The sequence below is a fragment of the Solanum dulcamara genome, chromosome 3, assembly GCF_947179165.1.
Source record: "Solanum dulcamara chromosome 3, daSolDulc1.2, whole genome shotgun sequence".
Taxonomy (NCBI): Eukaryota; Viridiplantae; Streptophyta; class Magnoliopsida; order Solanales; family Solanaceae; genus Solanum; species Solanum dulcamara.
The window spans coordinates 77,717,676-77,729,725 of NC_077239.1; the positions used below are offsets into that span (position 1 = coordinate 77,717,676).

At 32.9% G+C, this 12,050-nt stretch overlaps 1 protein-coding gene across 1 annotated transcript; it reads right to left on the bottom strand.

Moving 5' to 3' along the window:
* Window positions 1-2,371: 2,371 nt before the first annotated feature.
* On the bottom strand, window positions 2,372-11,109 carry LOC129883091 (DNA-directed RNA polymerase V subunit 7-like). The gene is made up of 2 exons (XM_055957661.1): window positions 10,858-11,109; window positions 2,372-3,349 (listed from the first exon to the last, which is right to left on the bottom strand). The coding sequence occupies exon 2, from the start codon at window positions 3,340-3,342 to the stop codon at window positions 2,782-2,784; it is 561 nt and encodes a 186-aa protein (XP_055813636.1). The 5' UTR covers window positions 3,343-3,349; window positions 10,858-11,109; the 3' UTR covers window positions 2,372-2,781.
* Between the last annotated feature and the right edge of the window lie 941 nt (window positions 11,110-12,050).

Here is a 12,050-nt window from a genome sequence, read left to right on the forward strand (position 1 = left end):
CCCAACCTCTTGAATATTCCTGATTTTTATGGGCTTAAAACAATACTTACTTAAAAAGTGTGAGTATGTTTGAATGAACTTATTTTTAAGTAATTTATAAATTGTAAAATATTTATAAGTTAAAAAAAATAAATAGATGCAGTTCAACTTATTTTTTATTTATTTATAAGCTGTTTTTAACTTATAACCTGCTTAAAATAAATTCATCCAAACAAATTCAATTATTTTAGTCACAAAATAACTTTAAGTTAACTAGTCAAACACTTTAAAAAGCTGAAAACAATAAGAAACTTATAAGTCAATTCAAACGGGCTCTTAGTCATTTTACTTGTCCAATATTAACTTAACTTATTTAATAAATAAGTAGCAATATATATACTATATTAAATTTTAAATATAATACATCCAATACAATAAGAAATAACTATAATTAATAAAGATAATTTAAAAATTAAATGATAAATTAATTTTTCAAACTGAACAGTAAAAATATAAATATTTATTTTAAATATAAAAAAATTAATGAAAAGAATATTAATTTATCAATTAAAAAGTAAATACAAATAATATAAGTACAAAAGTAGTGGCATCACTGTCTTTATACTCATGCTTTCGAGAACGGCAAAGGAATAAAAGCAAAAAACAAAAAAAGAAAAAACTAAGGCATCACGTATATTGCACTCTGTGGCTTTTGTTTGACAAAAAATGTTTCATTGCATTTCTCAAGGATATTATTATAAGCAAATAAAAAAATTACGAAATGCATATTATCTTCAATACATCAAATTAAGTGATACATAAAAAATAATTTCAATATAATTAATATCAATATTAATTATAGCATCATTATTGATACATTTTATTCAATATCGTTTTTAAACATCCAATCAAACGATCCAAAATATTATTGAGTCATTATTAGTTTAATATGCTAAAATTGATAATAGGAGAATCATGGGACAAAATGTCAAAACACTTGAGAACTGACCATGAATTGGTCATGATTGGACACTTGTCAGTTTAGGAGCTTTTTGTTTTTGCAATTTCCAGCTAAAGCTTAACAATTATCTAACAAGAAAATCCAATCAATAATTTTTTTAAATTTGGTTTTTTATTCGGTGTCTAAAGTCCGTATTAAAATCTCGACTAAATTTAAATCGCGTAATACAGGGCTCATATGGGGGTACCGCTCTTAACATATTTTTCTTCATACTCAAGACTCAAATTTAAAATATTTAAGTGCAGAACGCATGTTGGTAAATCCAACCAATAATTAATAGAGGCCTGAAGGTAATGAGTTGGAATTGTAGCTTAATCAATATTTAAACTTTTTTTCTCTCACTATTTTGTAATGCCATGTTTCAAAATTAATTAGAAATATTTGTATCTGAATCTGACAGAATAGATTGTGTGTTTTTATTTTTACAATTCTTTTTCTTTTCTATTCTATTTGCTGCTTATGTTTATTCAATTATTCTCTTGTTCTTTCCCCCTTCTTTTTTTGGTTCCTTTCTTTTTAGTGGGTTTGTCAAAGGACAAATGCCATCATCTTTTTAAAAAAAATAAAATTGAAAAGCTTTAAGAGGAGGCTTTTGAGTTTGTTTTTTTTAATGGCAATGGCATATACCTATTTCCGTAGTAAAGTTAAGCATAAATTCCATGGCTAAAGTAGACCACTTAATATTACTTAATTAGCACTAAGAAAAGAGGGGAAGGTCAATATTTTAGTTATTTCCATAAGTGAGTTAAAAAAGAGGGAAGTTCAATAGTCAGTTATTTCCATACGTGAGTTTTTTTTTTGTTTTTTTGCGTTTATTATTTTAGTAAAAAAAAATATTATCTTAAAAGTGTTTATATATAATCTAGATAGATACTATGCAAGGTGGAGGGAGAGGGTGTGGGTGAGGGTGAAGATAAGGTGAGTTGGATGATGGGAATGACACAATCAATGTGAAATACGGCTTGTGAAACTTCTTTTTTTCTATTTTCAGTGGAAAGTCATTTTCCTCATTTTTAAGAAACTTGTTTTTTAGAAAAAATGTTTTCTAAAAAATTTTGATCTATTAAACATAAAAGATTTAACTTGATAAGATTTTTATTTTTTAAAATCTCACATTATCAATGATTCCTTTATGCACTTTTAAAACTGCTGTCATAAACACAAGTTTAGAATCCTGTCTGTTTGGCTAAGAAAACAGAACTGTTCTCTAAAAACTACTCATAAACAACCTCAGAAAACCTTATTTTTTTTCTTGTGAAAACCTACCTTTGTCACTTCAGGAAATCTAGACAAACACATCACAGGCAAGAAAAAAAGAGAGAAATCTAGATAAACATAAATTATTTTGACAAAGCTTTTGATAACCACCAAAGGATGTGGTGCAATGGATAGGTTTTGGTAGGGAGCTCTTCCCTTGAATGGGACCTACGCGGCCAGCTCCGATAAGGATACCAAACACCGGATGGGAAAAAAAAGATAGCTTCTGATAAAAACACTTCTTAAGAAAATGAAAAACTGTTCAAAGGTTCGGGTTTTCCACTGTTTCAGTTCCAGCACCAATTGTAAATTTCTAAATATGTATCTCAGCCATTTTCATTTCTCCATATAGATTCTCAGCAAAAGCTGTAACACAACCATTTACAGTTATAATATCACTGATAACTCATGCACTTCCTATAAGTAATCCAACATATACAAAGTTTCTTGTGTTTCCTATTTTGATTTGGTAATAGAAACTATTCTAACAATGCACTTTTCTTTTCCTTTTCCTATTAAGAATTTTACAGCTCTAGTCCATCGAATCCATTCAGTGAAACTGGCCCAAGGCAATCACCATCGATGCTTGCAAGAACATCGAATTTCCTAACAAGGGTTCTAGTCCATCTCATAGCAAAAACCACAAATCGGACAGCCACTTCGTTCTCAATCCTTGACTGATCATCTCTTATGAAGAAAGGGTTTTCACCTGAAACATAGTTGTAATTTGGCATCTTCCGAACACTGAGATAAATAGAGTTCATAGGTCCACATTTCAGAAAGACTCCATGCCTGCAAACCTCGATGACAATACCAACCAAGACTTCCCCGGTTTTAGGTAAGAAGGTACGACTGTGGAAGGTTACAGGGAACATGACGTACTTTGACGAATCTAACAACTTTCCATTGCCTACACTCTTCACTTTTGTTACTTTGAGAAAGTATCCACAATCTTCTGTAGCCCTCAGAAATGTGAGCTGGCTAAAAAGACATCTGATGACAATATTTCCAGGGAGTTCTCTACTTTCTCTTATATCTTTCATAGGAACTACCACATATAAGCGAACTTCAAAGTTGCACAGCATTGAGTCCCTACATTTCAAACACGAAATAAGATAACTAGGACAGAGACAATGCTACAATAAATCAACCACATCCTCATGTTTTCCCTTTTCATTTTGCTTTAAACATATCTAAAATGATGGGAATGGACAGAGGCACGGGGAAGAGATTATGTTTAGAACAAATTGGGTCACAAGCTATCCCAGAGATAAGTAAAGTTTATCCATATTTGTTAGCTCGAATCAATAAATGCACCACACATGGCTATGAAAACTGGAAAACATTAAAGGAGGACAAATGCAGATCAATAGCTAATAGCACAGAAGGGAAATCCAAGACCAACAGATAGAGTCGTCTAGTGCATAACTCAATGCCTTAATCATGTAAGTTGATCCAACAATTACCTAAGGTAACACCCTAGTTAACTAATACTATGAACACAACTATTATTAAAACGTCTCTACTGGTGATAATACAACGAAAACAAGTACACAACTATATATTAGTCAAGGTGATACATCAACAAAACAACTATAAAGGAAACAAGCAATTTGATATGTTAATTTGGCATGTGAAGCAAGGAGCAGCCTTAAGACCATCCCCCACGGACAATGAGATTGGCATGTAACCAGGGGTAGGGAGTGGGTGGAAACCATTGTAGAAATACATTTAGAGGGCTGTTTGGTTTGTGTTGGGGAGATTAAATCTCCACATAAATCCAGCTTTAATTTGTACCATGTTTGGTTGGGTTTGACAAAATTTAATCTTCACAAAAAATCAGCACGAAGAGGAGCCTTGAAGGCTAAAGCAACGGTATAGTTATCTCTGTGTGACCTATAGGTCACGGGTTCGAGCAGTAGAAGCAGCCACTAATGCTTACATTGGGTAGGCTGTCTACTTCACACCCTTGCAGTGCAACACGTGAACCAGGGATGCTTTGTGCATTGAGTTGCCCTTTTACATAGCATTAAATTATACAATGCTTGGTTGTTATTTCTTTTTCCTCGTAAACAATACCTTCATAAGTTACGCAAGAATTTATGTATTATTTTATGCAATGTAGAATGTGGACTAAGAATGTTGGTATTAGCATACATTGATTAAACGGAAAAGGGTCAAATATACCCCTATACTATTGGCAATAGTTTAAATATACCCCTCGTTATACTTTCGGGCTAAATATACCCCTAATGTTATACTTTCGGTTCAAATATACCCTTCTCATTAATTTTGGTACAAATTCTCCCTTAATTTTAACGGAATAACACTTGAAAAACTCAAAATTAAATAATTCATTCCCAATTTTAAATATCTAATTTTTTTAGGAATAAATAAAATTTTAAAGTACTAATTTAAGTTTTTTTTCTTAGAAATGACAATACAAAATGCATTTGCATAATTTTAAGTACTAATACATGAAATTTCTAAATACTAATTTGAGTCTTTTTTTCTTACAAAATGATAAGTCAGAAAATGCTCCAAAACAATTTTGCCACATTCTTGCTATCACAAACATAAAATGAAATTCTTCATAATAAGACATTATGATGCATAATGAGCCACTAATGTAATATTAAAGTGCTCAAAAGAATAAACTAAAAACATCACTGTCAAACCCAATACTTAAAATAATTTTGCAGCATTTTATTTTGTAAGAAAAAAAGACCCAAATTAGTATTTAGAAATTTCATATATTAGTATTTAAAATTATGCAATGCATTTTGTATTGTCATTTTTAGTGCACCGGACTGCTCTTTTTTTTATATTATTTATTTCTAAGAAAAAAAACATAAATTTGTACTTGAAAATTTTATTTATTCCTAAAAAAATAGATTTTTAAAATTGGAAATGAATTATTTAATTTTGAGTTTTTCAAGTGTTATTCCGTTAAAATTAAGGGAGAATTTGTACCAAAGTATAAGAGAAGGATATATTTAAACCGAAAGTATAACAGTAGGGGTATATTAAGCCCGAAAGTATAACGAGGGGTATATTTAAACTATTTCCAATAGTATAGGGATATATTTGACCCTTTTCCGTTGATTAAAATTCTAAAATGACAAAACTAACCCTCCTAATAGAAAGAATAATTTTTATTTTATTTTAAAAATATAACCCATATTTTAAATTATACATTGTATACTAATTTGAAATATTACCAATCATTCAACACGAAATAAACCCAATAATCCTTGGATTACTAAACCATATATTACTAATACCTTCATTACAATCCCCACATTCGGCATTACCGGTTTGCATATTACTAGTCCCTACATTACTAACCCATGCATAACTTGTCTCTGAACCAAACAACACCTCATGATATATAGAACTGCAGATTGCAGTATAGAGATCTAAATAAGACATAGGAACTAATCTAACCGTTGAATATGAAGCTTGCATGATTGAGACACCATTCATCCAACCAGCATGTTCAAAAGAGGCTTCAAACGGAAGCTTTACTTGAAACCTTATTTATTTCCATGATTGATTTCATTAGTTCACTACACTTTTTGTAATGTCATCTGTAACAGCATTCTCTTTATGCTGCTTCTTACATCAATAATACTTAATTTACCAATAAAAAGAAAGTCTTGAAGACAGTGGGACTCTGCTCAATAGAGACTGGGAATGTAAAATACATCATGGTAAGATACATGAAAACAGAGCAGCAGATGGCCGGGCAAACATAGCTCACGAGACTCAAGGGGAAAATTCTGCTTAATATCAACTGCTGAGAGATCTTTTGGAGCTTCTAAAATAAGAGTTCTCAGTGTACTATTACCAGATTTTAGGTCTTTCGGACCTCATAGCTTAACCAGAACAATGCTACCACCGTTTTCATGCCTCAGCCTCACCAACATATAAAGTGGCCACTAATGGTCTTTGTGACCTATCCCTTCTCAGTTCTTTATTATTAATTTTTTGGCAAGTATAGTTTTTATAAATCTGTGCACTAAGCCAGCGAAATAGGCATAATTACAAGTTGTGCAATCCCTCTATTGTGTTTAACATTCCATCTACATCATGTACAATAGCCAGATTGCACCAAAAAACTACAAAAAAAAAAAAAACAGACATCTCTGCCTGTGAATGTTCCTCTTTTTGCCTTAAAAAATTATATTGTTTCTTTCGAGTCAGATATTCCACCAAATGACCCGAGGTATGGTGTTCCAAACGTTTAGAGATTTCTTACTAAGCCCCTCTCTATTCCAATCTTGCAAGAACTCAATCATGGAAATAGGCATGGTCCAACTTATGCCTATAATTACCAAAAAACATGTTCCATAGATGGCTAGTGACCCAACAATGCAGGAAGAGGTGGAAAACTTCTTCGGAATGCTCTTCACATAGTGGACATCTGCTGCACAGTTGAATCCTCCTCTTTTGTAGGTTTGATTGTGTGAAGCAAGCCTCCTTAGCAGCAATCCAGGAGAAACAAGAGACCTTCAAAGGTGCCTTATTTCTCCAAATCTTATCCCAAGGCCATAAAACCCAATTGATGCTAGAGTCTAGCATGTGGTAACAGTTTCTGACAGACCCTGATGATGGCTTTTCCAACTGATGGAGTCTGTTTTGTTGTAGTCCAATGTTATGTTGCTTTACCTCTGGAGCAATAGTCATAGTCTTTCCACTTCCCAATCATTAATATTCCCTCTAAGAAAAAGATTTCATCCTTCTGTTGACCAGAATACTGCAATTTCTCCCTTTGTTGAGAAGATAAGTTGAAGATATCCATGAAGTGGTCTTTCGGAGGGGCGTGACCCAACCATGTGTCTTCCCAAAATCTGTTTTTCTTCCCATTACCAAGAATAAAGCCCATATTTGACTTGAATTTGTTCCAATAGCCTCGGATACGCTTCCACAGTCCAGTACCATGAGGTATTTAGAGATTTTGGTAATTTAGGGAATCTCAAGTATGATTTTTTCCACCAAAACCCTCCTCCAAAGTGCATCAACCTCCTTGTTGAATCTCCAATGCCATTTCATCAACATGCTATCATTATAATACCAAGACCACATTTCCTTTTGTCTCGGGTGACTGCTTTCCAATTCACAAGGCAGAAAAGATTAGACTGTTTATTTCCTTGCCAAAGGAAGTTTCGTCTCAATCCGTCCAGTCTTTCCAGAACCGAGAAGAGATCTGGAAAAAGAGACATGGTGTAAGAAGGAAGTGCACTAAGCACACTGTTGATCAAAGTGACTCCACCTAATGAAAGATATTGTCATTTCCGGTTTGCAAACTTCTTTTCCATCTTCTCAATTACCTCATTCCATATTGTCACTGATTTATATTTGTTTCCCAGAGGTAAGCCCAAATTATTAGTAGCAAGCGTTCCAATGTTGCACTGCAATATATTGGCAAGCTAACTTGTATTTGGCACATCATTAGCCGGAAAGAAAGAACTTTTGGTGAAGGTGATGTGTAAACCCGAGACAACTTTAAAACATGTTAGGACCATCCTTAAAATCAAAATCTGATGTTCCTCAGCATCACACATGATCAAAGTGTCATATGCATATAAAATATGAGTGACTTTGATATTGCCGATGCCTCTGCGGTTCGCATGAAAACCTGAGACCCAATTTGTTTGTGCAGCACTATATAACATCTTGCTGAGGCCCTCAGTTAAAGAGAAAAGGAGAATGGGCATCTCTTTGTTTAAGTCCTCTTTGTGAAGAAAAGAAACCCTGTGGGCTACCCTTGATGAGAACTGAGAATATTACTGAAGAGCTACAAAATTTATTCAATTAATCCATTTGTGGCCGAAGCCCATCTGCCTCAATAGGTTCAGTAAGAATCGCCAATTGACATGATCAAACGCTTTTTCAATGTCTAACTTGCAATGGATTCCAGACTTTCCTAACTTCATTCTTGAATTCAAACATTCAATGCCACATTTGTGATGTTTCTATCACTAAAAAAAACATTTGAGAAGCACTGACTAGACTGGGAAGCACTTTTTCACATCTATCTGTCAAAGCTTTGGAGAGAATCTTATAGAAACTACCTATCAAACAGATAGATCTATAATCTTTAAGCTCCTTTGCACCAATCATCTTGGGGATAAGAGTAATATCAGAAGCATTTAAACTTCTCTCAAAAAATTCGAGATTGTGAAAGTGATTAAGAGCATTCAGCAGATCCACTTTAATTACTCCAAAACACTTTTTGTAGAAACCCATGGAGAACCCAACCGGACCCAGAGCTTTGCCTCTTTCACAACTTTTTATTACCTCAAGAATTTCCGATTCTTGAAATGGACGATATAGCCTTTCTTTTTCCTCAGTGGTTATGCAGGGAACACTTGTGTACTCCCATTCTGGCCTCCAAGTCTCATTCTCTTTGTATAATGATTCATAAAACTAAGAATCTGATTAAAAATGATATCCATGTTATCAGTGATCTCACTTCTAGCTTGTCATTTTATTTTATTTTGATTGGTCTCTTATAACTTCTCTATTTGATTGAATCTCCTGTGAGAATTAGCCATTTTGTGGAAAACACAGTGTCCTTATCTCCTTGCTTCAACCAGACGCATCTAGACTTCTGTCTCCTTGAAATTTCTTCCAATTTAAGAATCTCCTCGAACTCCACTTACAAGCTCGCTTTAGAAAGGACAACTAAAGAAAAGACATGCATTATGCATTGGAACTGTATTACATTTAATACCATCTTATGCTTGCATAAAACCTTTGATGAATACTCATTCCATTTCTTTTTCCCTTTTTTCTGAGTGTAAAAGTTCATTTTATGAAGTCCTCAAGAACATAAAATGTCATATTGTCTATTAGATTTATTTTTTCTGTATTTTGATTAGTACCTTATTTGCAGGATGTAATTTTTATATTTCTTAGTGTTCTCTGGTAAAATTGGAGAGACAACATCTTCTGCATAATAAACCTGTCATTTTCTTTTGTATACTTTGCTCCCTCGAAAATACTTCGATAACAGAAGCACAACACATAAATGCAGACTTGCAACACATTATTAACAATCCTACAGTCACAGACCACATATCCATATTTAACTTTATCAAGTGAAAACTGAAAAGACGTCCTGAAACTCTAAACAGAAAATTTACTAAAGGACCACTTAGCCTAGCATCCGAATGATTCTCCATCCCAACTTAGTTTCTATGTTTCATTTTTTTGCCAACCAATTTGACATTGTTTGATAATCTCATCATTTAAGAAACTACTTTAGTCAATTAGAACACAAGTCATTAATTCGAAGATCTCTTCATTTATTCCGAACCTTGGGTTGATGGAATATCATGGAAATTGTACCAATCATCCACACATTATTTTTTATAGCTGAAAAATCCGGCATTTTCGGTTTGGATGCTCCATGGATAATAGGAACACCCCTCTATACTTTTATACCTAAAGATCATGCTTGGTTCACTTACAAGATTCAAACTCATGATATGTGGCTTAACTGAGGTAGCTTATCCGTACCCTGTATATAAAAAATGCACTTATTATTTGTAAATATTTGACTGAGAACCCTAACTTGAAAACAATGTAGGAACCATAAACTTCAAATTAGATCTGCCTCTAGTGTGTCAATAATTTGGAGATCTCTTCAATTATTCCAAACCTTGGGTTGATGGACTATCATGGAAATTGTACCAATCATCCACCGATTGTCTTTTTTATAGACGAGAAATTCAGTGTTATAAATTTGGATGCTCCATGAATAATAGGAAACACCCCACTGTGGCCCTATCCTTCTCTACCTAAATATCATACTTGGTTCTCCTACAATATTCAAACTCATGATGTGTGTCTTAACTAAAGCAAATCTACAGTATCTGCAGAGAAATTGTACCAATCATCCACCGATTGTTTTTTTTATAGCCGAGAAATCCAGTGCTTTAAATTTGGATGCTCCATGAATAATAGGAAACACCCCTCTGTGGCTCTATCCTTCTCTACCTAAATATCATACTTGGTTCTCCTACAAGATTCAAACTCATGATGTGTGTCTTAACTAAGGCAGATCTACAGTATGATCTGCGGTGTTTTTATCCATACCCTATATATAAGAAATTCACTTAATTATTTTTTAAACCGTGGTGTCCAGACCAGCTTGCGCAGCTCGACTAATTCCACGGAATGCCTGCAACCTCCCAACCACAATCAGGTACATAACTCTATCCACCAAGCTAGCACAGATGGGTAGAAATCACCTAATGTTTTTGTCTCCACTTTCAAATCCTAGATCTTTTCTCTAGTGTCTACCACACATCCTGTGTTGTACTGCATTTTTCATTGAATCAAACCCCAGGATGCATACATCCATACAAAAGTTCAAATAACAAAAGAGTATAACAGCTACATTAATCCAGGTAATTCAAGACTCAACCTTTAAACCTTTCAAAGGGAAGCAACAAAACACAAAATTGCAAAAGCACGTCGTTTCAAATGGGAAAAAAACAGAAACCCGTCATTCAAAAACCACAAAAAATCAACAGAAAACTAAAGAATATAATTTCATTGATAACCAAAGATTAATATGAAATTCTTACCAGGAAAGATTGACACTTTGCACTTGCTTTTTGGGGGGGATTTATGAAATCTATACAGAAAATGAAAAGAGTTTTATAGAGAAGAAGATTGAGGGTTATAGTAGCACTTTCTTGACATTTGAGTTGGGAATTATGAAGATCTGATTACTGGATACTGTCCATTTCTGCCATTGCTAAACACTGTAACCTCTTTCTAAATTTTCAAATAGGAAACTTCAATTTTTAGGATAAATTGCATGAATATTGATTTGGTTACAGATACATCCACTTTATTTTAAAATTAAATGCTTATATCTTTTAATTAAGTGTTAATCACTTATTATTGATTGATTTCTTTGACGGTAAACCAAATTCAATGAATTATTAAGTGTTAATCACTTAATTATCTTTGTGTTAATGTTAATTTTGTTTTATGTATCTATACATAAAAATAATTTTAATTATTTATAAATAATATAATTTTTTTATTAAAGGGTGTTTGGACACAATTGACACTTAAATATTGATTGTTACCTCTTAACTCTCCAACACAACTAATTTTTATTCTCATCCCATACGATCGATCTAGTGGCGGAACCAAGATTTTCAATATTTATATACATAAAAAATAATTTAATCATGTATAAATAATATCGAATATAATTCGAATGAACCCCTCGATGCTATGAATATAATTTGGATGAACCTCTCGATGATAATTGACTCCCTCTGGCCGATTACCACTCCAGTCTCTCAACTCTATTTTTTTATATTGTTTATCTAAATTATATATAAAAATATTTTATTAATATTTTAAAATAGGAAAACTATAAAAAATAGAATAATTGTGAAGCTATTTATCCAAATTAGACCAAACTCAAAACTATTTATCCTCTCACTCCACCTTTTCTCTTTTAATTTCGCGCATGATGTCATACTGATGTCATCATCACTGCTCCTCTTTGATACAACTAGAATATATTATACTTTGATGATATCAAACAATTTCATTGAAGCATTATCTCTTCCTTCTTAATACCATCAAAGTATATATATACTCTCATGGTATCAAGAGTGTATTTACGCAGTGTGTCTTTCCTTGTTCCTCTTTAATACCATTAGAGTATATTATATTTTGATGGTATCACACAATTTATCAAGCAGTTTCTTCTTGATAGTATAAGAGTATATTATATACTCCGTTGGAGCCCTTT

Bases quoted from the DNA above. Each gene is read 5' to 3' on its own strand.
- LOC129883091 (XM_055957661.1), bottom strand. From the start codon at position 3,342: ATGCTGTGCAACTTTGAAGTTCGCTTATATGTGGTAGTTCCTATGAAA.